The sequence below is a fragment of the Excalfactoria chinensis genome, chromosome 3 (genome assembly GCF_039878825.1).
Source record: "Excalfactoria chinensis isolate bCotChi1 chromosome 3, bCotChi1.hap2, whole genome shotgun sequence".
Classification (NCBI taxonomy): domain Eukaryota; kingdom Metazoa; phylum Chordata; class Aves; order Galliformes; family Phasianidae; genus Excalfactoria; species Excalfactoria chinensis.
In genome coordinates this window covers 87597792-87625599 of record NC_092827.1, presented here as the reverse complement: position 1 = coordinate 87625599, position 27808 = coordinate 87597792, and the positions used below count along the sequence as shown (strand labels likewise).

The window sequence follows — 27808 nt, the reverse complement described above, 5'->3', positions numbered from 1 at the left end:
CGCCACGCCGGGCCCTCCGGAGGTGGTGCTGCCGCCGCGCTGGCGCCCGCCCCGCCCCGCCTCTCTCTGCTCTCTCCTCTGGTTCCGGCGTGGCGGCGGGGATGGCGGCGCTGAGCCTCACGGTGCAGGCGGACAGCCCCCCGCTCGGTAAGCGCTGGCAGGGCCCTCCCTTTCCCTGCGTCCTCCTCCTTCCCTCGGGGTGCCTGGGGTCGCGCAAGGTGCCTCCGCGTTGCATCATGCGGGGCAGTTGCGGGCTCCGCACGCTGAGCGGCCGCTCCCCGGCGGGCGATGAGGGGCAGCCGCTGCCCGGCCTACCATCGGGCTGCTCGCTTCCCCTCACTTGCTCCCTAAGCAGCGGTACGGTCTGAGCTGCGAGCGTAGGGGCTCTGGAGCGTTTGTTTTTGTAGTGGTAAGTGGCACTAGAGGTTTAGTTGAGGGGATTATGTAATGATGTCAGAAATATTACATCTTACGAGCGAAGCACATTGGCAGCGTTTGTACGAGGCGGCTGAGCGCACATCCCACTCCTGCCTACTCCTTGCTACTCATCATGGCTGCGCTGGGAGGCGTGTGGTAGCTATTCATGTCCCTAGTATTAATTACACAGCTTGCCGAGTCTAATCCTTGTCATTTCCAAGGCGTTTCTGTGCTACTAGAATACTTACAGGCCTTTAAAATGTGTTGCGTGAGCGATGTCACCCTGACTTTCACATGTGGATAACAAGGGTAGAAGAACGTTAGCTTACTGTTGGCACAAGCTTAATGCCACAGAAGGTGTTTGCACTGAGGTGAGAGCTGGGAGCTTCGAGCTCCTGTGACTTGTATTTAGGGCAGCGTATTAGTAGCTTATGCACCATTGGCCTTGGGCAGTCTCTGTGTTGTTCTCAGGGAAGGTGAAACATGCAGCGAGGTTTCAGGTTGTGTATTAGGAGAAGTTTCTTCTCCAGAAGAGCAGTGAGGCACTGGCACGGGCTGCCCTGGGAGGTGGTGGAGTTACTGTCCATGGAAGGGTTCAAGAAATGTGGATGTGGCTCTGAGGGATGTGGGTTAGCAAGCAAGGTGGGTTGGGTGTAATGGTCTTAGTGGTGTTTTCCAACTATAATGATGTTGTGATTCTAAGAGAGTAACAGGTTGGTTAGATGCACTTCCAGACCTACAGCTTAGCCCTCTGTCTACGTTTGGTGAAGTAATGCCTGTACAAAGCTTACCGTCTTAGTGTGTGCTTGTGAGCAGAGCACAGGAATGCAAGCTCCTCTCCTCCAGCTCAGCAGGCTGTGTCTGGAGCAGAGCCAGCCCAGAAATAATGCAGCCACGTTAGCTTAGTGCTTTGTTCAAGCTGTTCCACTGTGCTATGGAGCATCGAGATCTGAGCAGGTTGCGTTGAGCTACTTTGGATGTGGACATAGCTGACCTCTGGTTGGTGAATAGCCTTAGAAGATCTCTTATTTCTGCACTGTCACCGGTGAACTACTCTGAGGAGCCTAAGTTTCTTGTGTTTGTATTGAATAGAATTTCTTGGTAAATCTTTTCATAAACATTAAATTGTGTTAAAACTACTGTTAGGGCTGTGGTGGTGTACGCTTTGATACCATTCAGGTGAAACAGATTGATTATGATCTCTTCATGTGCTCAGGGACAGAACTAATTTCTACAGTAGCCTTAGGAAGCACAGTGAATTGCTGCTGGTAGTTGCTGAGCTCACTGCAGATTACTGTATGCTGGGCATTATCAATTTGAAATCAAGAAGGTTGCCAAGAATAATTCTCCTGCATATGAGATTGAGCATCGATTTCTTTCCTGAGCAATCTTACTTGAAGGAGCACTTCAATTGCTTTGTCAAATTAGATGAGAAGTGTAGCTGTTCTGTTGCTGCTGTGAAAGGTACTTTTACTGGAAGAGAGATGAATATGTTTGTCTCTTGTTTTTTAAAGGAGCTCTGCTGACAGTGGAGCTTGTGAAGAATGATGTCAAAATTTCAGTGGAAGAAGGCAAGGAAACCATCCTTCGTGTATCTGAGTAAGTGACTTTGCATCTCTTCTTCTTGCTTTGGGTCAGCAGTTTTAAAAATCACATGGTTGTAATATGGACAGTCACCTTTTCTGGTAGGAGAAGAATACTTTTATTAATGACTGCATTACTGTTGACTCATTCTATTGCTTAGGTATTTGCCTTTTTTGATGTACCACGAGTTATCAAAAGTAAGACTATTTTATACTATGTAAGAGTGGTATACGTGATTCCTTGCACTCATACATACGTGATGGAATTAATTTTAAGGCTTGTGTGGTATTGTTATCTGCTCACTCGTGCATATAAATGAATGGTGTTATCTCAGAAAAGTGCTAAATAAGTGTATCACACTACCCAGTGTATCCAACTGCCTCGTGTGGAAATGCTCTTAGAAATTTCTGTAGAAAGCTAATGTATGACCTTCTAAAACTAAAGCTGTTTTGTGGGATCACGTATGAATCAGAAATGCAGGACTATTTCTTTTGGTTTGGGAAAACTGCATTGTAATCTCAGATTCCATATCATGTAAGATGTCTGGTTATAATATGAGAAGTTGTCCCAATATTTAAATACCACTGACATAGCAGTGGTGTCTCTGATGTGTAGAATCAGCAATAAGGGACACGTTTTGGCCCATGAGCATTGAATTTTTATCTTAAAGCATGATAATACCAATTAGAATTCAGAATCATTTAACTGCAGTTTTGAGTAGCTACTGAAAAACTTGATTGGGAACCACAGATGCTTTTGGAAGATCATGCTTATATTTTGAGTTATTCCCATGGCAGGTGCTCTTGAAGTCAGCAGTGCAGCATAAGCCAGTATTTCTGCATGGCTTTAGAGTGACTGTCAAAACATTTTCATGTTGTGTTGCAGAGATCCTTCTAAGTTAACAGCAACTGAGCTTTTCTGCTCTCTTCTAACCCTAGAGAGTGAGCTTGTCACTGTGTGCACGTTATGACAAAAAATCAAAGCACAGGATGATTGACAGTCTTCAATCATCACGATTGTGGTATTGGTTTCTGTTTCTATTTTCTCTAAAATGTTAGGCTTCAACTCAAATAAGAGTTCTTTCCTCTCTATAATTTCTATTCTTACGTGTTGCCTTTTGCCCTATGGTGTATCAAGAGATGTACTTGTGCACAGAAGCTGTCATTTCAAGCTGATGTTGGGATACTATAGATTTGTATATGCAGCTATGAAATAACATTGTTTTCTGAATTTCATTCAATTTATTAAATAGTTTTATATTACCATGTTTTTGTCAAGCTGCATTGCAAAAACGCTCATTTTAGCTGTTAAGTGAAGGTCAGAAATGGCAAGCTAAAGCTCTTCTGCTCCTTGGTCCCAGGTGAATAAGATCTAGATTCACAGTTCCATCAGGTGGCATTTTTTTGGTGCATTTTGCATCTCTTTTTCTGGTATTGGATTATGTTTAAGAAGTTATTCCAAACCTCAATATTGCATTAATTTTCTCTTGCTTAGTTGTACAATCATTAAAAAAAAAAAAAAAAAAAAAACTAAATAAAATTGATTCTCTATTTTAAAGTCTGTTAAAACTATGTCTGTAACTTGAGAAGCATCAGCTGAACTCAGATCTCAAGTAATGCTTCTGGTAAATGGATTTCATGGCATCAGTTCTGCTGAAGCCATCTGATTCTGGCATGACTTGAAATCCACTTTGGATATTCCAGACCTTGTTTTTTTTACATTTTATTATTATTATTTTTATATTGGCGGGAATGAAACCAATAGTTGTAATGGTTTGCTTCAGTAATCGGGGGCATTTGTTTTAGTATGAACTAGTGAAAACAAAAACCTATTTCACAAACTTTCTGTAGATGTGAATATATTAGAGATGTCTTGTTTCTCTGCAAAAGTTTCTTTCAAGTCTGGCAGCACGATGCAATGACAACAGGACATATTTTGCATATAGTAACTCCCTTCCCCCAGTGTTCTTGTTTTCAATAACAATTTAAGGATCTTAATAGTGGATGCTGGGAGTTTGAAAAGCTAGAAGCAAGGAAAACCTCACAAATAAGCTGTGTTTCTTAGATTTTTAGTGCAGTTGACCTGGTGTGACTGTCTGATCCATTTGTATTGGAAATGGGACTCATTATAATTAGTACTGCACCACGGAGCCTTTTATTTCTTGTTCAGGGTTTCAACTGATCTTTGCAAGACTTTCTCTGTGCTATAAAAAAATTCCCCTTAAGTTTAAAAATACGTGCAGTAGGAGGTAGATAACTTGTTTGTGAGGAAAATAGTAGCAGACAGAAACAAACCTTGTTCAGACAAATTGAAGTGTAGCATTCAGACAATTAAAATGAGAAGAACAGAACACTTACAGGAACTCCTTTTTGTTGCCAATGCTTGTTTAGAAGCATTTGGAGCTATTATTTTGTGAACTACACCTGTGTGAGACTGTAGAGACATTTTTAACTGCATGTACAGGTGAAATTGAACTGGATGTGGTAATTTAATATACCTTTATTTTGTATATTTTTTCAGGCACGTTTCATTTACCAGTGTGAATTCAATAGTTCGTTACCTGGCTAGAGTTGCTACTTCTTCTGGGTTGTATGGTTCGAATCTTCTGGAACACACTGAGGTAAGAAAGAACTGCACCTTTCTTTTATTTCTATTTCCTTCTCTCTTTTGCCTGTTACCAAAGTGTTTTACTTATTCCTTTCTAAGGACCTTTTTATATTTCTGCATTTTATTGTGCATTGATGTGCATTCTATTATTAGTCTGAGGTTCCAGTTATATGGGATGCTGAGTTGTTTGGGTTTTTTGTTCGTTTGTTTTTGTTAAGTTTGCAGCTTCTTGTAAAGAAGAGTCAAATCTGATTTTGGAAAGTGTTGCCATTTCCTTCCCCCCACAGCAACTACTCCTAAATTGACTGTTCACTAACCCAGAATAGTTCAGGTTAGAAGATCATGACTGTGGTTCATAGAATCACAGTGTGGCCTGGGTTGAAAAGGACCACAATGATCATCCAGTTTCAACCCCCCTGCTATGCTCAGGGTCACCAACCACCAGACCAGGCTAGCCAGAGCTACATTCAGCCTGGCCTTGAATGCCTCAAGGGATGGAGAATCCACAGCCTCCCTGGGCAACCTGTTCCAGTGTGTCACCACACACTGAGCAAAAAACGTCCTCCTAAAATCTAACCTAAACCTCCCCTGTCTTAGTTTAAAACCATTCCCCCTTGTCCTATTATTATTCACCCTTGTAAAAAGATGTACCCCCCTCCTGTTTATATGCTCCCTTCAAGTATTGGTAGGTCACAGTGAAATTTCCCTGGTGCCTTCTCTCCTTCAAGCTTAACAAGCCCAGTTCCCTTAACCTTTCTTCATAGGAGAGATGCTCCAAGATCATCTAGTTTCAATCACACTGCCATGGGCAGGGTCACCAGCCACTATACCAGGCTGCCCAGTGCCACATCCAGCCTTGCCTTGAATGCCTCCAGGGGTGGGTTTCTCTCTTCACTCTCTGCTGCTCTGTTGCCATCACTTATAATGTAATTCTTCATTATAATATGAAGGAACACTGTATTACAATAACCTTCAGCAACTGACAGAAAATAATGTTGAAGCTAATGGCAAAATATGCCACTGTGCACAGAGCTTATGATTTTTTGCTTTATGTGATGGACAAAACTCTCAACCTGATTTCATTCAGTTCTTGAGATCCAAGGTGAATGCCTTCTGGGTTGAGTACCTTGCCACAGTGATGAGGTGTTCTGTTGTATAAAGTCCTGCATTCCATAGCAGTTAAATGTAGATTCAGATTTTTGATTAATTTCTCATTGCTTTACTAACTTTGAATATCTCATGTTCCTTAAAACTAGATCGACCACTGGCTAGAGTTTAGTGCTACGAAGTTATCTACTGCCAGCCAGTTTCTTTCAGCAGTCCAAGAGCTCAACCACTGCCTATCACTGAGAACCTACTTGGTTGGAAACTCTCTAAGTCTTGCAGATGTGTGTGTCTGGGCTGTCCTAAGAGGTATTGGTATATATTCTTCTTTTCATTGGTTTGTTATCATAGCATGCTCAAATTTTTCTTCCTGTCATTGCTAGTAGCAGTTCATAGCTGTATGCCAGACTCTGCCAGGCATCACTGATGGGATTAGTATGGCTTAGAATTGTTCTATGTGAAAGCTTACATGATGTGTTTACAGATGGTCATATTTCTAGCATATATTGTGTTAACTGTAGGAATGTCATTATTTGTGGCCCAAAATTTTGACCTGAGTATTTGAATTTTGTGCTACAGAATGAAACTGTGTACACAGACAGAACTTTCCGTTATGGTACCTTAATAGACTGGCATTTAGCTTGAGTTACTGAAAAGCGTTGCTGTAAGGAATAGTCTTCAGAAGTTAAAACAAGCTTTGCTGAACAATCTTATGCCTAAAATTAATAGGTGATCATCATTCAGTGTGACTGAGTGCCTCTTGAAAGTAAGGTACATGTTCAAAGTTAAAGGCTGACATCTTTCAGTAATTTTTCAAAGTTGCATCTCTTAGGAGAAATCTGAAATTAGTCCGTTTATGTCAGTTTTCCACCTTTTCCCACTGGAATTCTTTTAGTGAAGTTACTCCTTCAACATTAGATTTTGGGAAGCGAGCCCTCAGAAATAAGTGCTAGTACTGGTATATGCTTCTCTTTGGAGAAAGCTTGAAAAGCATCAGGGGTAGACCTATTAGAAGGATATTTATATTTTTGGAAGAAAAACCCCACATTTTTACTAATTTTGAGTTAGGTGATAAAAAGAAAACTTAATGTTGCCCAGTCCCCCACTACTTCTGTTTCTTGAATTGGAGAAGAATGCATTATGTTCTAAGTTTGGAGGGAGTTTGTTTAATTTGCTTTGTGATTACTTGTATCCTTGTGAGTAAACATCCTTTCAGAACAGAGAATAAGTAGGTTATTAAAAACCATAATCTAGTACTGATCTTAAAGATTGCAGTTGGTAGTCTTTCTATAATTCAATAGCTTGAAAATTTTGTTTCCTAACAGATAATAACGTCTGGCAAGAGCAATTACAGCAAAATAAAGCTCCTATCCATGCAAAACGATGGTATGGCTTCCTTGATGTACAACAAGCTTTTCAGTCTGTAGGAGCCAAGTGGGCTTCTGGCACTCCAAAGGTCAAAATGGTAAGCTTTACTCACATTGTCTGGGGAGCGTGGCTTTAGTTTATGAATGCACTATAAGAAATGTCTTAAAGTTAGAAAATTGAAAGGAATCAATTGCAAATAGTTATTTTTTTGTAAGCTTCTCTTAAAAAAGAAGGAACAGAACAGCTACCAATGTCATATTCAAAAAGGTGAGTAGTGTAGTTCAGTGCTTAGCTGGAAGCATGTAAAAATGGCACTGCTCTTTAGCTAGATCATGTTGTTTTTCTAACAGGGATTTCAAGATCCCAACAGACCTGCAGAGATTGCAGTTGCTTGAAGTAGTTAATCACAGTGAGGTTAAAAATACAGAGATAAACTTGGTTTTCTTCTGTCTGGCAAATTAAATGACTTGCTTGGAGTTCTCAGTCCTAGTCCAAAACCAAATACAGATTAACTTGGAGCTGCAAAATGAATCTAGTTTTGATGTACTAAGAGTAATGTGGAAGTTAAGAAGAGATGAATATGGAGTCCAATATGATGGGTTCTTGCTGGTTTGGAAGGAGATATTGGAGCACAGGCATTCAGCTAACGTGATCTGTAATTATAATCTCCATTAATTTTCAAGGCAACTGAAAAGAAAGCAGATGTTGGGAAGTTTGTTGAACTTCCTGGTGCAGAGATGGGAAAGGTCATTGTACGGTTTCCTCCTGAAGCAAGTGGGTAAGAAGCATAAATGCTTTGAAGTTTGTATTTTTCATTTTTATTTTCAGGGAAACAGAAAGTGTGCTTTGGTGAGGATGTGCATCAGTTTATCAGACAACTCTTTGGTGTCAAGAGAGTATTTAAAGCTTTGCCTGTGACTGCATTAGAGTTGTATGTTTACTTCTCTGTGACTCATTGTGTTATTAGCTAGACTTGAAATACAGAGGTGGTTTTTTAATGTGCTCAGCTGTGGGAGGAGGAGAAGCGGAAGGGATTTGCATGGATAATGGAGACGTGTGCTAACAGAAGCTGTGATGAGTGAATACAGTCTTCATGAGTTGGGTGCAGGATGCTCAGTGCTTCATCAGGAAGCTTAAATTTGGGAAGCTTCAGCTTTTTTTTTTCCTATTTCTTTTAGAAATGCTCGATAAGCTTTAAAATTTCCATTACTGCCTTTCTTCAGTAAACTGTTCAGCATCATGTTATTTCTGTGCTTATGTTTCTTACTCTATAAATCCCATATAAATCATCATTTAAAATACTAGGAATTAAGTATTGTGTATGTAGCATAGATAATTTCTTTAGAAGCCTGTATATTTTTAGACTTCTGGAATTAATAGTCATTTGTTAATTTAGGTTTAAATCAGCAATAACTTTTTAGTTCACATTAAAATGAAAAGCATCTACTGTTTTAGTACATTCCAGTCTTCTGAATGTGATAAGTACAGATTATCTGGTAGAAACTACTTCATGTTATCAACTCAATCAGTTGAAGTTAGTCTGTAAAACTGGAAATAATTCAAGTCCTATTTTTATATGCATAACGACAGTTAATAAGCCACATTTTAACAATTATTTGGTAGTTTTATGGTAGAAAAAGCATAACCTACTTATATAAATGTACCAAATCCTGACGTGTTTTCATTTGTTTGACGTAGCTATTGCTTTTTGTTTCTTCTTTTTCTTTCACAAATACAGAAGTCTAACTAGAGCGGTGCTGATGTATTTATTTATTTTCTTTCTTTTTAGATATCTGCATATCGGTCACGCCAAAGCTGCTCTGCTAAATCAGCACTACCAAGTTAACTTCAAAGGAAAACTTATCATGAGGTTTGATGACACAAATCCTGAAAAAGAGAAAGAAGACTTTGAAAAGGTATGATGAGGGAACAGACAGGTCATTCACTGTATTAAACTAATTTAAAGGTAAATTACATAGAGATCTGTAGTACGCTTTTTTTGTACTTGATATTTAAGGCATCAGTATTACACGTATATTTTACGCTTGGAAGAAATTTCCATCATCTTTAATAAAATCCTTCTATTGGTTGCTTCTTTCCTTTCCCCATCATGTCTGTAGATATGCAACTCCCGTAATACTTGTTTTCATTTTATAAGTACTATTTGTCTGTAAGAAGTAGTTTGTTTCAATTTTCATCTCCTTTTCTTGTTCTCCCCCTTTCTTGATGGTGTCTAAACTTGATCTCATATAATCATAGGCTTTGAATCAGTAAGTGCTTACCTCCTTTTTCATGCTTGTCATATTATTTTTACTGATGATCCTTCCTGAACTGTGGAGTGCTAGAGCACCTAATCTGGCATGGTGAGGATAGAGGTTGAAGAAAACTAACTTTCTAGAATATTACAGTAGACAATTCCACACTTTGCAGGTTATTCTTGAAGATGTCGCAATGCTGCACATCAAACCAGATCAATTTACATATACCTCAGATCACTTTGAAACAATAATGAAATACGCTGAGCAGCTTATTCAAGAAGGGAAGGCATATGTGGATGATACTCCTGCAGAACAAATGAAAGCAGAGCGCGAGCAAAGAACGGAATCTAAACACAGAAATAACTGTAAGATATTTCAAGCTTCCTGTTTAGTTTTGTGTTGTTTTAATTTGGCATCACAGCTTTGTTTTTATTGAAAGGTGAATGAGGTAACTGACTGCATCACTCTAAGGTCCCTATAGGAACTAGGAAGTCACAGAACATAAAGTAGTTTGGTTTGAAAGGGACCTTAAAGATCACCCATTCCAGTCCTCCTGCTATAGGCGGCGACACCTCCCACTAGATCAGGCTGCCCATGGCCCCATCCTGCCTAGCCTCAAATGCCTTCAGCAATAGGGCATCCACAGCTTCTCTGGTCAGCCTGTTCTAGCATCTCCCTACACTGTGAATAAAGAATTTCTTCCTTGTATCTAATTAAAATCTATGCTTTTTTTTTTTTTTTAATCATTAGCCCTTGTTCTAACCTAAGACTGCACATTAAAGAGTCCCTCTCCATCTTTTCTATAAGCCCCCTTTAGGTACTGGTAGACTATAAGTCTACAAGGTCACCCCAGAGCCTTTTCTTTCCCAGGCTTTTCATCCGCTATTACTCACAAATGTTTAGTCCTTTATTCTGCATGGCTGGAATAACTGTATGTTTAGACAGGTGCAGGAAACTTGTGTATTTATAAATTCATCACCAATTTATAAAAAAATGCAAAACAAAATGTATCTGAAGAGGGGGTGACGTTGCTTTTTGTTGCTGCAGTGGTAGAGTGTGGTTCTGTATCAAATTCAAAATACCTTAGAAAATTGGTTTTATTATTTTTAGGTGTTAACAAGAATCTGCAAATGTGGGAAGAAATGAAAAAGGGAACGGAGTACGGACAAACTTGTTGTCTACGAGCAAAAATAGATATGAATAGTAACAATGGATGTATGAGGGATCCAACTCTTTATCGTTGTAAAAACCAGCCTCACCCACGTACAGGAACGACCTACAAGTATGTTCAATTTCTTTGTGTGGCCTGTGATTTCTTTGCTTTTTTCAGGGCATTTACCATTCCCTGGTAAACTTATTTTAATGCCTGGGATCTGTTTGCATTTTTCAGTCAGAAAATGTAATGAGTGTCTTTACTGTTTTAGGAGCTTTACAGCTGCTTTTTAAACCTGTTTGTTAGTTGTCTTAGCCAGCAGTGAATATTTCAGTTTTGGTGCATAAATACACCATCTGTCAGTGAAGAGCTTTGAATCAAAAAGCGAATTAAGACTTAACAGCTTTATTATGGACAACGAAGTTGCTTCCTTTAGCTCATGGAAGTTAAACAGTATCATGACAATTCTACATCACTACAGTTTTCATAACAGCCTTTATCTTTGTACAGAATGAAGAATTACTACATTGTGTCTTGAAATCAGCCTACCCAGTTGCTGGGGGCTGTGGTTTGCTGCTTAGTTGAGGCCTCTGTTACCAGCCATACAACCCTTGTTTTGGAAATACCAATTTTAATGTGTGTATAATACTAAAGCAATTCCTTTGTGTAGGGATTTTGTTTTAAATATGATAACTTCACGCTTTCTGTATTGTCTGTATGCTTTTTTGAATAAGGCTTGATCTGAATATAAGTTTATAGTGTCTAAATATTAACAGTGCTTTATTTAGAGGTTTAAATGTGAGGAAATCGTTTTGCTCTTCTGCCTTGCTAACCGAGGTTCCTTATTTTCAAGGGTTTATCCCACATATGACTTTGCCTGCCCCATCGTTGACAGTATTGAAGGTGTCACACATGCACTTAGAACAACGGAATACCATGACAGGGATGAACAGTTCTACTGGATCATTGAGGCACTGGGCATAAGGAAGCCATACATATGGGAATACAGCAGGCTAAACCTCAACAACACTGTGCTGTCCAAAAGAAAGCTTACATGGTTTGTCAATGAAGGGCTTGTGGATGGATGGTACGTTACTCATTTGTAGCTCAGCATTGTTAGTGTAGATATTTGCAATGATGCACCTCTTTCTGTTTTGGTCAGTGTGCTTAAGCATCAAAGCAGCATGAATGAATGCTTAAATGGAATTTGAGAACACAGATTAATTAGGGTGACTTCTGAATGCACAGTGTGTGCTTACTGTGCTATGGTAGCCATACACATACATGTTCATATATTTTGTGTTTACTATAAGTAGGATCTTATTTTTGGGCTTTGGCTCTTGCTTCAGGTGCTCCTTATGCGTTTTCCCCTTCAAGTTATCAGATACATTTCTGAGCAGTGCCAGAAAACATACTTCCTCTTGTCCCTTTTCCTCACTTCTTTACGTGCTTATGTTATTTTTTCTTATTAAGTGGATAAGCAGGAGATGAAGGATTCTTGGTGGCCTGGTAATTTAAGTGTTTTTCTACAAAGAATGAGCAGTGGTTCTATACCTCTGCAATTAATTCAGAGTCTAGAGAGGTTTCTTCTTGGCTTTTCCCCCAGTGACCTTGTTGTGGGATCCCACCACCTGAAGTCCTCTCCTCGTGGTAAAGGGTTCTGAAGAAATTTGTGGATAATTCCATGTAAAGCAACTGACAGTAGTATCTCTCATGGACTGATCTTAGGTGGTTCTCTGCTCAGCATACAGGAGCATCATTCTATACAAATACCTTGGTTGTCTCTATAATGAGTGTTTTACCTGAAGTTGTCAAATAAGGCTTTTTTGTTGTCTTCCTTTTCTCATCATTGGAAGCCTAAATTCCCAGCTTATGTTTACAATCACTTTGTTAGTGCCAAAAATCCACTTCTTTTCCTTTTTTTTTTTTTTTTTTTTTTGGCCCTGTATTTATGTAGCTGTCTTATGATGACTTTTCTCTGTTAGGAACTCAGCAAGATTTGATACGTATTCCTGTCGATAAGCATTTGGTTTTTTTCATTGCACGAATAGCAGGAAAATCATACAGTTCTGTCACTTACATCTCTGAGAGATAACATTGCCATTGTTGCTCATCTCTTTCTTGATTCACTTGAGCAAGTGGGAATCATACTCTGTTTCAGGCACTATTAAAAAGTATTCTGTAAAAAGTATTAAAAAGGAATCTGAATTTATACCATATCAGTTTTTGAGAGACTGAAGGTAGAATAGACATAGGAAAAGGGCCACTTCTCCAGGATACAGCTCATCTCCCTCAGCCTTTTTAGTTAGATCTTCTCATCTAGCTCTTCATTCACAGAAATAAAATACACTGAAGCTGTGCCTTTCACACGTGACAGTATTAAACTCTCTGAGCAATCTAATAGGTAGAACTTAGCATGTGATACTGATAAAACTTCTTTTTCTACTAGGGATGACCCAAGATTTCCCACTGTGCGTGGTGTCCTGAGAAGAGGCATGACAGTTGAAGGGCTAAAACAATTCATTGCTGCTCAGGTGGGTATTTCCTTCTTTTCGGATTCTTTGAGTCTTATATAGTAAGGACGAGTTTTCATAAAGTCTCATTTAAATTACTTGTGATTGTGAGGTTTCTTTTGAAGATTTACTGCTTTCTTTTGTATGCAGTAGCAGGTTTCTTCTTGCTTTGCAAGCTCAAAAGTGCTTTTCTGAGTTGTTTTGATAGATGCAAATAGAGGGTTAGTAGCCATTAAAGGGCTTTATTTTACATGAGTGTGGTAGCTGGTTTATACGCACTTGTGTTTTTTGTTGTATTTTTCTTCTTTAAATCTTCCAGGGCTCCTCTCGATCTGTCGTGAATATGGAGTGGGATAAAATTTGGTCCTTCAACAAAAAGGTATGCTTTTACTTGAATCTGATGCTGCTCCTGATATCCTGTCTGGAATATGTAGAGAATCCAGTGTTCATTGGAGTGCTTATTACAACAAGTAGCAGTTGCAATATGTTGCATCATTTTGGCACACTTTCAGGAAAATGGAATGACCCTTGCTGTTTCTCACCTGAGTTACTGCTAATCCTATTGATTGTCCTATACCAATACTTACTTGCCTTACTTAGTAGTGTGTGAAAAAGATACTGATATATGTAAATCTGATATGAAAACTGCATTTCATTTTTCTGCTTTCAAGCTGCGAGCTATCTGTAAGAAGGTATTACTTAAAGCTTTTTACCTTAGCACATAGCTTACAGTGCTGTAAGCGTGCATAGTACAAGCTATCATTTTTGCAGCTTCATAGCACAGTCATATTTGCTTATATAACAGGAGCTCTACAAACCCACTGAAAATGCATTATTCCTGGCTTTTAAATGCTGCCCATTTCTGGTTTGGCTTTTGTTAATGAAAACATAAATCTTACTCAAATTGTTGGCAGCTTTTCCTTTTGGTGGCAAAAGTCTTAAGATGCTGGGTATACTGCCTGTGTAGATAAAGCCAGCACTGCTGATGTTTCTAACTGAATGTCAGATAAGGAATACTGCATCTTGACATGGTTAGTTGCTTTTTGGCAGCGGATGCTTGGACACTATAATAAGGCGAATTATTAGAATGCTGACTGCATATTTTGTGTGATTGTGGAAACACCTGTTATTTTGCATTGGGATTCCTGCTTGATTTTGCTTAGAGAGTACCCAGATCTGTTCATTTAAGTAGCTTTTGCTTGTCTGGCATGTGTCTTGTATTCGTTCACGTATTTTGTGTTTGGTTTGCTACGTACACAAAGGTTTATGAATTGGTTCTTTCTGTTGCTGCATAGATATAATTAAGGGTTGGATGTGGGGAAGAAACCCACAAAGGACTGTCAGGGCTCGTTTTTTTTAATTGGCTTTTGGACTGAATTTCTTACATATCTGACTCCCTGGACAGCACCATATTTACATCTATCTGTTCAGATACTTTGCAGTCTGTATGATGAACAAAAGCAATTGTTTGCACGTAGGTAGTTCTGAGCTTGAAGTCTTAGTGTGAGAGCTGAGCCACTCATTTTGTATATTAATCAGTGGTGTATTTACAACATTTTTGACATTTGTAGTCTGAAGGATTGTGAATTTTAATCACTAAAATAAAGAGTCTAGTAAAAACATTGTAAAATTCAGTCTTCTAGTTATCAAAACAATGATACTAAATCACATATATTTTGAAATGCATACACAGACCCTCTTTTAAAATCTGACGCCTAAGATTCTAGCTTTAGTAATGGTCACCTTACAAATATGTGACTTCTTTAAGTATGTACTCATTACCTTGCGTGCTTGTGTCAATAGGTAGATGTTAGATCATTTTTCCTATATTTTTTTATACACGGTTTTTCACTTCAGCAGGAATAAACTATGGGAAAAGAAACCACTTTGTATTAACAACAGCGGGTGTTTTTCTTTGTGTTAGCTTCTAGTTAATCTGGGGGATCTCTTTTGGTCCTAGGCAACTGTTCTAGCTGAATTATATGAAGTGGCTGAACAGTCAAACCAATCTTTCACATACGAAAAGCATTGTGAAGAACAATCTTAGCTGAGATTTAAAATGGTTGATGAAAATCTAGGAAGACAGTTTGTATGTTTTTCTTGCCAGACTCAAGTTGTAGAAATCCTGATGAAGTCAATATTATGATGTTGCCTTATTATAGTATCTAATGCTGATGTGTTTAAATTGCAGACTAAATTGATGCTTCCTCTGTAGCCATGTCTGTCCCTGATTCTGCTGGAGTACTCATCTGGAAAATGAATATGGGATCAGGTCTTGTGCTACTGGAAAAAAAAGGAACTGCATCAATAAATTATTGCTTTAAATTCTGCTACCTAGGAAGAAAGCAGTCCAGATTTAGTACTATTTATGAGAAGAGAAACTGGACTTTTTACTATCTTCCCTGTGAGACGGTAGCTCATAATTTTTCCCACTTCTAATGGCAGAAATACTCAATGCATTGCCTTTTACTTTAAGTATTTCAATAAAGAGGAAAAATTAAAATATTTTCTTACTTCTGTAGCTTTGGGTTAAAGTAACATTAAGAGATTAACAGAGTAACATTTAAAAAATGCAGTAACATAAAGAATACCAGTTAATATCCTTTTCTAAAAAAATTGTTGTTTTCTACACTATTTTACTTCTTCGTTGATGTCATATCTTCATGACCCTCCCCTTGTTTGTTTTCTGTAGGTTATAGATCCAGTAGCACCTCGGTACACCGCTTTACTGAAAGATGAGGTGGTCCCAGTGAACGTTCCTGAAGCTCAGGAGGAGATGAAGGAAGTGGCAAAACATCCGAAGGTTCCCAGTTTACTTCTTTAATGTTCTTGTATTTCAGATGAGTAAGATTGGAAGTACCTTGGCTTAGAGCAGTCAGCAAGGAGAGTCGTGGTTTTAACTTGCTTGGACAGCATGAGATAAAACCAAGGCATGCTTCTTCACAAAATTGTCAAGAAGTCAGTAACTACTAATCATCTTTGTTCATTGAAGAGAATGATTTAGGAAAGTACTTTTGTAAATATTTACAGTGCGTACAGATGAAGTCGTGGTGAGAGGCACCTCTCGAAGTTTTTGGAAGAGGTGACATATGTCAGATGTGGGGTGATACTCTGGATACTCTGACAGCTTTTATTATTGTTTGACACAAACTTTCACAGAAAAATATAAATATAAAATGTATTTCAAGCTTTATGGTTACAATATAGTAATCACAGTTTATTCATAAGAGTGAGGGGTGCAGAATGAATTAGACTTAGGTAGAAAAGTGGAATATTAACCTGTAAATTCTATTACTTAGATCTTTTTTAATATGACTTTTAAATTCAGATAGCAAGTAGTTGCTGTTAAGAGTTCATAACTTACTAATTTAAAACTCTTAGTAATCAGTAAATAAGAGTTATACCTATTAAGAAAGGGCCTGCGCTACTGGTACCATTTTCTTCTCCTGGTTACCTGTGGGGAAGGTTTTACTTTGACTGTGACATCTCAAGTTACACTTCAACTTCTCTGAAAGGTCTTTGTAAATGTTTTTAAGGTTTTACTTTGTTTCTTCATTTTGTTACTCTGAATACTCCCATACCAGTTTCTTATATCTGGGAGGTCAAGATACGGTTTACCCTTTGGTGTTTAAATAAGGAAACTCGTCTTGAGCAGATGCAAGTGAGAATTGTGACACTTTGAGTCAAAAAGAAATTTGATCGGATTCAAGCCTGCATGTTAAAATACATTTTTAAATTACTATCTTAAAAATCCTATGCAGCTGTGAAAAGCTGCACATTTGCTTTAGTTTTGACCGTGTAAAAAAGAGCTGAGAGCTATGAAATTTGTTTTGAAGGGAACTTGCATCACAAGCAGAAAAATGAATCTAAAAGTTATTTTGTGCATGTAAGAATTTGAAGATATGTGAACTTTGAGCAAGTATTAGTATGCTGTTTGTAGTATTGGACTTGTTTGATACAGGTTGTGTTTTTTGAGTGTGCTGTCAGAGTAATGCATGTAACACTTGTGAACCAGAAACTTGAGAGACAGCTACAGAGGAATGCCATAGCTTCTTGTTGCTGTTATTCTGAGTCTTACAGCTTCATCTGTATTATATCTGTCATAAAGAAAGCAGGGTTTTGGCACTGTTTTCAATTTAGCCAGCTTGTGTCAGCCTCTTCTTTTGACATAAAAATCATTTTTTCACAGAATGCTGATGTTGGGTTGAAACCTGTGTGGTATGGCTCCAGGGTGCTGATAGAGGGCGCAGATGCGGAGACCCTGACAGAGGGAGAGGTGGTTACGTTCATAAATTGGGGCAATATTATCATCACTAAAATAAACAGGTAAGCAATACTGGGAGATGAAATTAAGTCTTGTGTTTCAACTTTTTGTTGATTTTTTTTTTTTTCCTTTTCTTTGTGTAGTAGGTAGCTTCTAATAGTAAATATTAGTGGTTACCCACAGATGTGGAGATATTCTCTTTGAAACATATCACAAAACTGGGTATTTGATATAAAATGTATTGTGCATGTGGTCCAGGTCTGAAATTGGCAATCAGTCCTGCTGCTGCATGTTCTTCTTACCCCATGTTCTCCACGTAAGTGGCAGTGTTTCCACTGTGAAGCAACTTGTTCATACAAATCCAACAAAAAAGAAACAAACAAAAAAATGCTTGGAATTGTAAAGATTTGATTTGCAACAATTATCTGCTTTTGCAAGGTAAAAAACAAAAACAAAACAAACAAAAAACCAGAAACAGTCACAATTTTAGTTGCAAAAATGTAGGGGTGAGAGAAGGAGGCTGTTAATATCATAATATCTGGAAGATGCCTGAGATAGTGGCAGAAGAAACTGAGCTCAGGCAGAATGTAACACAATTAGGTGGATATTTTTTCCCATGTTCTGTAGTGTCTGTTAATATTTAAGAAATCAAAAGTAAATGGGAACTTCCAATAGAAGTGATTCTTCTTTGTTCCCTGTGTCCTTTGTACTTCATTTATGAACTCTTAACAGTTGTTTCAGTGGGTCTATTGATGGTCTGTCAATCAGATGTGAACAAACCCTTTTGGCTTTGCCTTTCTTTTCCTGTAGAAATTCAAGTGGAAAAATTGTGTCCATTGATACCAAGTTGAACTTAGATAATAAAGACTTCAAAAAAACCACTAAGATCACTTGGTTAGCAGAAACTCCACGTGCACCACTCATCCCAACTGTCTGTGTTAATTATGAACATCTGATCACTAAACCAGTTCTAGGCAAAGATGAAGATTTCAAGCAATATATCAACCGAAATAGCAAGGTAAGGTGTTTTTTCCTCTTTAAATTCTACAAAACTTAACTTTTTTTGTTACTGTTTTTTGACCATAGAATTTTTTCATTTATTAAAGAAGAAAATCATGTGTATCTCATTCTTGTATTTTCCATTCAATTTCTCATGATAACAGGAGTTGGAACTGATTTTTTTTATTTTCCCATATGTTAGCACATAACCTGATTCTTACCCTTTGGGAACCCACACTCTTATAATATGGCATTTTCTTTTGAGCGCTTCTGCTGCTGCAGGAGCACTTAAAAGCACTATTACAACAGCTCTGCCATGTTTCTTACTACGCATTTCTTATCCTTTGCTAGGTTTGCACTGATTACTTTTAACTTTTACAGCAAGAAGAACTGATGTTAGGTGATCCTTGCCTTAAGGATTTAAAGAAAGGAGACATCATCCAGCTTCAGAGGAGAGGATTCTATATTTGTGATCAACCCTATGAGCCTGTGAGGTAAGCTACCTAAGAATGACCCAAGGGAGCTTCACAGAATGTAACTTAGTTGTGTTTTAAAATTTTCACACATCTCTTGGTAAAGGTGGTAATGTTACTAATGTTGTACCAATGCTGTAAATATTTTCCCCTTTACCACTGCTTTTCCTTTGCATTATTTCTGTGAACTGACATGACTTTTGTTTTTTGTGTTTGTACCTCTCCCATCTGTCTAAGGCAGGATGTTGCACTTCTGGTGCACCCTAAGTAGCTTAGAATTAGTAATGAGATCAGGTTTACTTGTTGCGATTCACAGTATGTAAATGAAGGAATGATGCTACAGAATAAAGCAGGCATTTGCCTAAGTAGTGCGTGCAGTAATGTTTATGGTATCAGTTCTTTAGCAAGCTGCCAAACATATAAAATTGCACTGTTGTGTAATATTGCAAAGAAAGCTTACTGTTCCTAACAGGAATCAGTGCTGATCCCCAGTTATGTAAATTTGGATAACTGTGGTTGTATACAAAGGTAAATATGGAGTTATGAGAGAGCAGCTTGTAGAAGAGTAGAACATTTCTTTCAATAAATCTTTTATATGTATTATTTTGTATTCCTTTTGATGTTGGATTGGATTTTTTATAAATCCTTTTACAGTCCGTATAGCTGTAAAGAGGCCCCATGCATTTTGATTTACATCCCTGATGGACACACTAAGGAAATGCCAACATCTGGGTCAAAAGAGAAGACCAAAGCTGAAACTGCAAAGAAAGAGGTAAAGTTTTGTTTTAGAAAAGTGCAGAATGTATTAATGTACAGGATCACCCTGCCAAATATGTATTTTTTCTTTTTAAGGCTAGTTCAGCTGTAAAAGGAAAATCTGTTCCACTTGCTGGTGATACCTCTACTGCAACCTGTACTGCCTCAGAAGACCACCTGGTTATGTACAACAGGGTGGCTGCACAGGGTGATATTGTTCGTGATTTGAAAGCTAAGAAGGCAGCAAAGGAAGATATTGATAAAGCTGTGAAACAGTTGCTGGCCTTGAAAGCAGAATACAAGGAGAAGACGGGCCTGGAGTATAAGCCTGGAAATCCTCCAGCAGCTGTAACTAAACAGCTTCCATCTTCAAAGCATGAGAACTCTGGTACCCTGGACAGCAAAGCTCTTTATGATAAAGTAGCAGAGCAAGGAGAAGTGGTCCGAAGACTGAAAGCTGAGAAAGCGCCTAAGGTGGCTGGCTAAACTACTTTTTTGCTTGTTTGGGTTTGCATACCTCATTGTCCTCTGCCTGTGTAGGTGAATGGGTTCTTTTGATGTAGTATTTTCACACTATGGTAATTTTGACTGCGCTGTGTTCTGGCAAGAGTTGTGTTTTTCAGTGCTTATGTTTTAGCTAGATGTGTAAGACAATGTCTTTGTTAATGTTTGTAAAGATGCAGGTAAGTTCCTATGTTTTTTATTGCTGAAATGCGGACAGAAACGCCCCACAGCATGAGTTGACGAGGTATCTCAATCTGGTTCTTGGGGTAAAAATGCCCCACACTATTTACTTATTGATTTTACTAAATAAGATTGAATTACCAACTTCACGGTATTGACTTGTTATTTAGAACATTTTAACAAAAAAGAGTAAAAAAGATCCAAGTACAACAGGTACTTCCTGGCATGGACTGAGTATAGGAAGCATAGCTATTAATAGCTGTATTCTTTCCATTCTTTCTAATGCAGAGCAAGAAAACCTGTGAAATCATGCACTTTGTGCCTAGTAATCAAATACTGTTTGTAGTAGCATCTTGATGGCACCATAAAACTAAATGGCAAGATCTAAACTAGTTTATTGTTGCAGTTTTACACAGGATTGTTAGGCCTGTATATCCCTTGTTGCAGATGCTTTGTTATAGTAGAAACATACTAAGCCACTCTAAAAAGCTCTACTGAATAATTAAGAAAATTGAATGGTGTGCATAAACGTCAGGTCTTTTCATAAAACACATGACTTGTACGTCAGAGTCTCATATTTCTGCATCTTTGTTTCTCCCTTTTTCTGCCTTTTCCTTTCTTTTACAGGATCAGATAGGTGCTGCTGTGGAAGTCCTTTTATCCTTAAAGGCAGAATATAAACAACAGACAGGCCAGGAGTACAAACCTGGAAGCCCACCTGTAGTCTCTGTCCCTGCTCAGTCTTCTCCCGTTTCTACTCTTCCACCCTCATGTCCAGTAGACAGCAAATCCCTATACAGCAAAGTAGCTGAACAAGGCGAAGTGGTCCGCAAACTCAAAGCAGAGAAAGCTTCAAAGGTGTAATAGCAGTTAATATTTCTGAATGGAACGGTATTTTCAATTGAGACTAAAGCCTAACTGCAAGTTTTGTGAAATCTGGGGGACAAAATCTAAGCAAGTAATTTCAGTTTCCATGAAGTGCTTTTCTGATTTCTCCTAAGCTGGTATGGATGACTTCAAGTTCTGTGATAGTGAGCATGGAGAACCTGAAAAGGAAACAAAACATTTATTATTATTATTTTTAATGATAAAAGCAAGCAAAGCAGAATATATGCAGTAACTTGAAGTCTAGAATGACAGTAATAAATTTGATGTTAGTTTGGTAGTCATGTGGAAACCATTTTTCATTCAGGGTATGAGTGTTTACTCCCATTGTCCTGTGCGTGGACTGCTAAGACTGCATGGAATTAAGCTGCTTAAATGGAGAACTTGCATGGCTCAGAAATCAGCCTGATTAGGTCCTTTAATGTGCATAGGTGTTCTGGCTAGAATGTGTTACAACAGAGCTCAGTAATGGCACAGCTGCTAGCATGTTAGCTGTAGAATTTTTGTCAACAACTAAGTTTGTGTGTTAGTAAGGGTTGTGTTACTTTAGCTGTGTGTTGCATTTGCGTTGCTTCTGTCTTTATCTGCAACTGCTAATTTCTCATTTTTTTTGCTTTAGGAACAAGTAGATGAAGCTGTGAAGGTTCTTTTAAATCTGAAAGCAGAATATAAACAAAAGACAGGTCAAGAGTACAAGCCTGGAAATCCACCTACAGCTCCTCCTTGTGTGTCTTCATCTACACTTCCATCTTCTGTATGCTGCAATAACTTGGGTCCATCTATCTCAGTGGATGCCAAAGCACTTTATGATAATGTAGCTGAACAAGGAGAAGTGGTGCGAAGACTCAAGGCAGAGAAAGCTTCCAAGGTACCATAGTGAATAATCAATCGCAATTCCTAACAAATTTTGCCACTAGGGGGAAGTCTTTCACCAAGTACAAAGCACCTCATGTCCTGGTCAGGCCTTAGCCATCAAACTTGCATAGTCTGGTAATACCCCACAGGTTCATTCTGTTGCCAGCTGCTTTTCTGACTCTGAGGTATACATTCTAAATTCTAAACATATAAAAAGTCAAACTAAACTCTGACTTTTGAGTGAATTGACTCAAGTGTGATAGATGTCTGTTCTGCAGGATTTTTTAATACATTTTACTTTCCCTTGATGCATTTCTAAAATGTGAAGGTAAAAGTATTTAGTGTAGTGCAACAATAGCAAGGCTTTTCTTGCTATTGGAACTTGACAAATTCAGTCATAGCAGTGGAAAAGAAAAGGAGACAAACTATGTTTATGTGAATTGTTTCTGTTCCCCTTCACCCACTCTTCCCCCCCTTTGTATTTTTACATTGTAAAATTGGGGTAGGGTTTTTTTATGTGATTTTGTTGTGCTTTTTTAACATCCTTTTCTGAAACGGTTTGAATTCTTCATTGTAGATTCTGCTGCACTTATTAACAGGTTGTAGTTGGCTGGGTGGGGTAGGAGAAACATTCTGGTACAGTGAGATAACACTCAAACAAACACTTCTGTTGCTTAGAGGAGGGCTGTTGAGTCCTTCCTTAACTGCAAAGCACTTATTTTATTGCTAGGTGGATATTATATTTTCTTAGCCTAAAAATCAATGCTCCTTGTCAATTCTATGTTTAATTCTCATCTTGCTTTTTATCCTTCACACAGGGTGAAATAGATGAAGCAGTAAAACTCCTCCTTTCTCTAAAGGCTGACTATAAGCAAAAGACTGGACAGGACTATAGGCCTGGATATCCGCCGGTAGCTCAGGGTTCTTTGCCCCAGGCATCAGATGCAGTAGCAAGTGGTCCTGACACAGCTGAAGCTAAAGCACTGTTTAACAAAGTAGCTCTTCAAGGAGACGAAGTTAGAAAATTGAAAGCAGAAAAAGCAGAAAAGGTAAAAAATAGAGTACTGTAATACAAAATGCAGTGTGTGTATTTAAATCCGAGAATTTCAAATTTAAATCTAAAATTTCATGTGTGATTATCAGAATTCAAATGCTGCCTATATCTGAAATGCACTTTTAAAATTGTTCCTGTCAGACATGATCCTTAGTATGTTAAAATCCTTAAGTATTGACTTTTGCTGAGGTTTTTCTCCAACATTGTGTGGAAGCCTATAATAATGTCATATCATTTATCCATTTTGTTCTTTGATGGAGCTGTTTTATTCCTGTGATTTCTGTGTAACTCATATTTTGTTCTTCAAGGAAAAGATAGATGCAGCTGTTAAAGAGCTTCTTCAGCTGAAGGCTCAATACAAGTCTGTTGCAGGAGTTGATTATAAACCCGCTGCTGCTAGTAGTGCTGATGACAAAGATAAAAAGAAGAAAGAGAAAGAGAACAAGTCAGAAAAGCAGTGTAAGCAACAGAAACAAAATGATGGACCACAAAAAGAGCCTTTGCAAGGACAGAGTGGTAATGAGCTCTCTTCAAATGGGCCAGGAGAGGGTCAAGGCCCTAAGAAACAAACCAGGTAAAGATTAGATCCTTAATCTATTTGCTGAAAACCTGCACTGTTTGCCTCCATTCAGACCTCAGAGTTTTGCAAGTTTCTCATTTCACTTGAAAGCATGAAAGATTACAAAGTAATAGTTTATATTCAGCATGAAGCAAAAGCAAGTTACTAAAGTTAACTTAGTGTCTGTTTCACCACAATACCATTCTGAGGAGAACTCTGTCTAGCTTGTAGAAAGCACAAGGCAATGCGCACAGTCTGATACTGTGGTTCATCTGTCATCGGGCACTTGCTGTGTTTCAGTATTTGCTTGTGCAAATGTGCTGCTGCATCTTCCTCGCTATAAACCCTGGGGGAGCGGAGGGGAAAACAAACCAAATCCTTGTGCTCTTTTTTTTTTAGTTATATCAGAGTTTACAAAGTATTTACTGTGTGTACCTTAAGAATTATGTAACCCATAATAAGGCAGTTTGGATGCTAATGGTGGAACTCTCTAGAGATGATTGCAGTGCATCACATCTCCTGCTCCCATGCTGAAAGTTTAGAGGTTTTTTTCACAGCAACACTGTGAAAACAGTTTCCTGTTTCAGATTTGTAGTTTAGGGTTCAAAATCTCCAGTATCAGAGCTAGAGTTGTGGTTATTTTTAATAGAAATTATGCTGGAGAAATGTATTTTTCACCCTTAACTTTCTCTGTTTTTTTTTTTTTTGTTTGTTTTGTTTTTTTTTTTTGTTTGTTTGTTTGTTTGTTTTTTGCATATCCTAAAGATATGCAAACTGTGCTTTTATCTATTGCTATTTGAGCCTGGTAAAAACTGAGGGAGTTTGGCCTTTGTTAGGATTTTGGAGATTGGCTGGTTATCTCTATTTTGATTGTAGAATGTTTTCTATCTTAGAGCGACTGATGTGTTTAATTGGATAATTCAGGTTACTTCTTTTTCTTGAAACTGTAGCCACGGCTTGGGTAAGAGATTAAAAAAATACAAAACCAAAACAAGTCAAACAACCCAAATCTCACAAACTGGCAAACAAACAATGAAGAAAACCAGAATAAAATAGCTTGCATGTGTTAGTTTTACGTTCTTATTGAAGGTGTTTGGTTTTTTTAGTGCATCATTATGAGGATCTTTAATGCAACCCTGATGAGATTTGGAGGGGTTTAAACAGTTGAAAAGAAATAGATCTGATTTTATAAAATGTTCTCGTTATGCCAGGTGAGGAACTGCAAAGCAATTCATACTAAACAATTCATATTTGAGCTGTCAGGAAGAAAAGAAATTGGGAAACGTTGGCGTTATGAAGTGCAATTAAAACATTCTGTTTCCTGCCCATGCCCCCCCCCTTCTGCCCACTTAAGATCCATACCCTGCTTCCAGTTATAAAAAGAAAGATTAAAATAAATTGTATTGCTGAATGCTCGGTGTCTCAAAGCTGGCTGTTTTCTTTATACCACAGGTTGGGTCTGGAAGCTAAAAAAGAAGAAAATCTTGCAGACTGGTTCTCTCAGGTAGGTACACACTAGTGTTAATTAAATAGTTATTTCATCCTCTTGTAAATCAGGATCTGCTTTAGCTTTATATCTTATCTAATATTTCTGGTTTTTTTTCCCCAATACAAATCAAGATACCTACTCTTGTGTTCTTGTCGTTGTCTTAAACAGAAGTGCATAGATTGAAGAGCTGAATAAATCAAGGTAGCTGTTCTTAGGGAATTAAACAAACAAACAACAAAAACACCAATCTGGTGTGTCAACCATTTAATGCTTCCCACTATATTTGTATGTGTTTCCATGTTTTCTGTGTGTGCTGTAGCACACAGAAATTCAGTGAAGTGATAGGAATGTCACAGGCATGGAAGTCTTGTTTCATTCAAGGTGTCGTGTAACAGAAGTTATCATCTGTTGGTAATGAAGGAGTTTGCTGGCTCACAAGGTACAAAACAACCAGACCAGATATTACTTGTTTCGGTTACCCTATTTAGGAAAGATTGTAAATGGATGTCAGTGCTGTATGTCATCTCTTACTCTTGCTACTTCAATCTTTGCATATACGCAGAGGAATAAAAGATGCTTTTTGATATGAGCTCAAGAAGGTTCTTACAGAAGCACAGTTCTTTGGTTCTTGGAAGTCTGGTTCCTGTCTCTTAGATTCATGAAATTCAGTTTCTGAGTTTGTTATTCAGATTTGTTATTTAACTTAATATTCCTGGGTGAACTTTTCCCACAGGTAACAAAAATTATCTCTGTGATTAACTTTGCTAAATTTTGAGCACAGATACTTTCAAACAGGAGACGTTTCTTGAGTTGCATGCCATAGGCTTGAATTATTGAATATTCTTTCTGTATGAGATTGAAACGTCAGTTTCTAATTGTTTTGAAAGGTGATCACAAAAGCAGAGATGATTGAATACTATGATGTGAGTGGCTGTTATGTTCTTCGTCCGTGGGCTTACGCCATTTGGGAAGCTATCAAGAACTTCTTTGATGCTGAGATCAAGAAGCTTGGCGTTGAAAACTGCTACTTCCCCATGTTTGTGTCCCAGGCTGCTCTAGAGAAAGAGAAGAGTCATATTGCTGATTTTGCCCCTGAGGTATGCTTCAAAACTTACATAAGAAAACTCAACCCATTAATCCACAACTGGGCATGAAAGTAGGTTTTCTTCAAACTTGTTTTGTTCTCTTTTATTTCTCTATTTTTCCTTTAGGTTGCTTGGGTCACAAGATCTGGGAAAACAGATCTCGCTGAACCGATTGCTGTACGTCCCACAAGTGAAACAGGTAGACTTCTTCTCATGCAGTTCTACTGTAAAGGAAACAGTTATAGGTACAGTAAAGGTTATAAATGAGAGTCCTTTCTGGAACAAGGAAATTCTTCTTAGAACGTTTTCTTTAAATCCTTACCATAAGTCCTAAATTCTGCTGCCACTTACAGCAATCATCGCAGACAGTACTAGTTCCTTTCAATGTTCTTTGACTACAGTTAAGAAACTAGATTTTACTAAAATTTTCTGTAAGTAATTTATATAAACATTGTGAGACTTACTGCTGGATGAGTTTTCAAGTGAGTCAAGTCTGGTACAGTATCCTGAAATCTTGACATCAATGATTTTTTATTGGTGAATGTGGATGTATTTGCATACTATTAGCCAGTGACTCAAACAGTGTCATTAGATAGTTAAGCTGCGGATTGATTGTACTTTGATCCACATCCTGCATGAGAACAAGCAATCTATTTTCTTACAAAACAATATAAAATGAAAATACTTCTTTCACTGAAAATATATGTTAAAACAAATATATTTTAAAGAGAACTATAGAGTAGAAGTGTGATTCTCATAGTAGAGAACATTGTTTATGTGTAGAAAAGAGAAAGTTTTGGTGTAAAGTGACTGCATTATGCAGAGAACCCAGAATGCTTTCTTTTTTTTCACAGTTATGTATCCTGCATATGCAAAGTGGGTGCAGTCGCACAGAGATCTTCCTATCAAGCTTAATCAGTGGTGCAATGTTGTGGTAAGTCAGCATGTAATTTCTAACCAAAGTGATTCATTTTAAGTGCACTGTAGGTCATTTATCCCATGTGGATATGGCCTGATGATACTAGTCTAGTCACAGCACATACTTCATGGCAGATGTATGAATGTGGTTTATGTGATTTTATTGTTGTTTCTTAATGAAACTTGCTAATGTTGATTTATCATTTGAGTATGAATCTGTAAATAGTTGACTTTTTAAGCTTTATTCAGAATTTTTGAGCTTTAAATTCAAAGCTTACTTTATTTTTAATAAGTAATTTGAGATTTTAGTGGTAGTTTGGAATTCATTTTCTTTTTCTTGTTTTGTTTCCAGCGTTGGGAGTTCAAACATCCTCAGCCTTTCCTTCGCACTCGTGAGTTCCTTTGGCAAGAGGGTCACACAGCGTTTGCAACATATGAGGAAGCAGCAGAGGAGGTAATAAAGCAAATGTGCTTTTGCTTTCAGAAAGTCATCTTACTCCATAGCAATGCAAACAAATGTTTTTAACTAGGGCTTGGGGAAAAAAATCAGTCTCCTTTTCTTTGAGAGCCCTCATGAAAAATGTCAAGTGTGCTAGAACCTTTGTTTTTTTTCTCAGATGTAGCCTATTTATGAGCCTTTAGCCTTTTCAAACAATGTGACAAGTTTAAAGAGTGTGATCTTTATATAGGATGCTTATTTTCCTTAAAAAGCAAAGAAGTTTACTTGCTAGTTGCTAAAAATTTAAACGCCTAAAGACAGGCTTCATCGTGATGTATCCTTAG

At 37.9% G+C, this 27808-nt stretch overlaps 1 protein-coding gene across 4 annotated transcripts in view; it reads left to right on the top strand.

The window, feature by feature from the left end:
* Positions 1-27808, top strand: part of EPRS1 (glutamyl-prolyl-tRNA synthetase 1) — a 36387-nt gene continuing 8579 nt past the window's right edge. Inside the window, exons 1-28 of one of the 4 annotated variants that reach the window (XM_072331428.1) lie at positions 1-147; positions 1932-2016; positions 4522-4621; positions 5865-6021; positions 7038-7177; positions 7764-7858; positions 8870-8996; positions 9511-9703; positions 10449-10620; positions 11345-11578; positions 12941-13025; positions 13324-13383; positions 13676-13696; positions 15697-15807; positions 17194-17330; positions 18079-18286; positions 18649-18761; positions 19395-19512; positions 19593-19970; positions 20808-21038; positions 21685-21933; positions 22739-22969; positions 23283-23548; positions 24986-25037; positions 25910-26119; positions 26234-26306; positions 26962-27041; positions 27378-27479. In XM_072331428.1, the coding sequence (XP_072187529.1) occupies positions 102-147; positions 1932-2016; positions 4522-4621; positions 5865-6021; positions 7038-7177; positions 7764-7858; positions 8870-8996; positions 9511-9703; positions 10449-10620; positions 11345-11578; positions 12941-13025; positions 13324-13383; positions 13676-13696; positions 15697-15807; positions 17194-17330; positions 18079-18286; positions 18649-18761; positions 19395-19512; positions 19593-19970; positions 20808-21038; positions 21685-21933; positions 22739-22969; positions 23283-23548; positions 24986-25037; positions 25910-26119; positions 26234-26306; positions 26962-27041; positions 27378-27479 (4074 nt within the window). In that variant the 5' untranslated portion in view covers positions 1-101. The remainder of the gene's footprint in view (positions 148-1931; positions 2017-4521; positions 4622-5864; positions 6022-7037; positions 7178-7763; positions 7859-8869; positions 8997-9510; positions 9704-10448; positions 10621-11344; positions 11579-12940; positions 13026-13323; positions 13384-13675; positions 13697-15696; positions 15808-17193; positions 17331-18078; positions 18287-18648; positions 18762-19394; positions 19513-19592; positions 19971-20807; positions 21039-21684; positions 21934-22738; positions 22970-23282; positions 23549-24985; positions 25038-25909; positions 26120-26233; positions 26307-26961; positions 27042-27377; positions 27480-27808) is intronic. The other 3 variants (XM_072331430.1, XM_072331431.1, XM_072331432.1) reach the window with 3 other exon arrangements.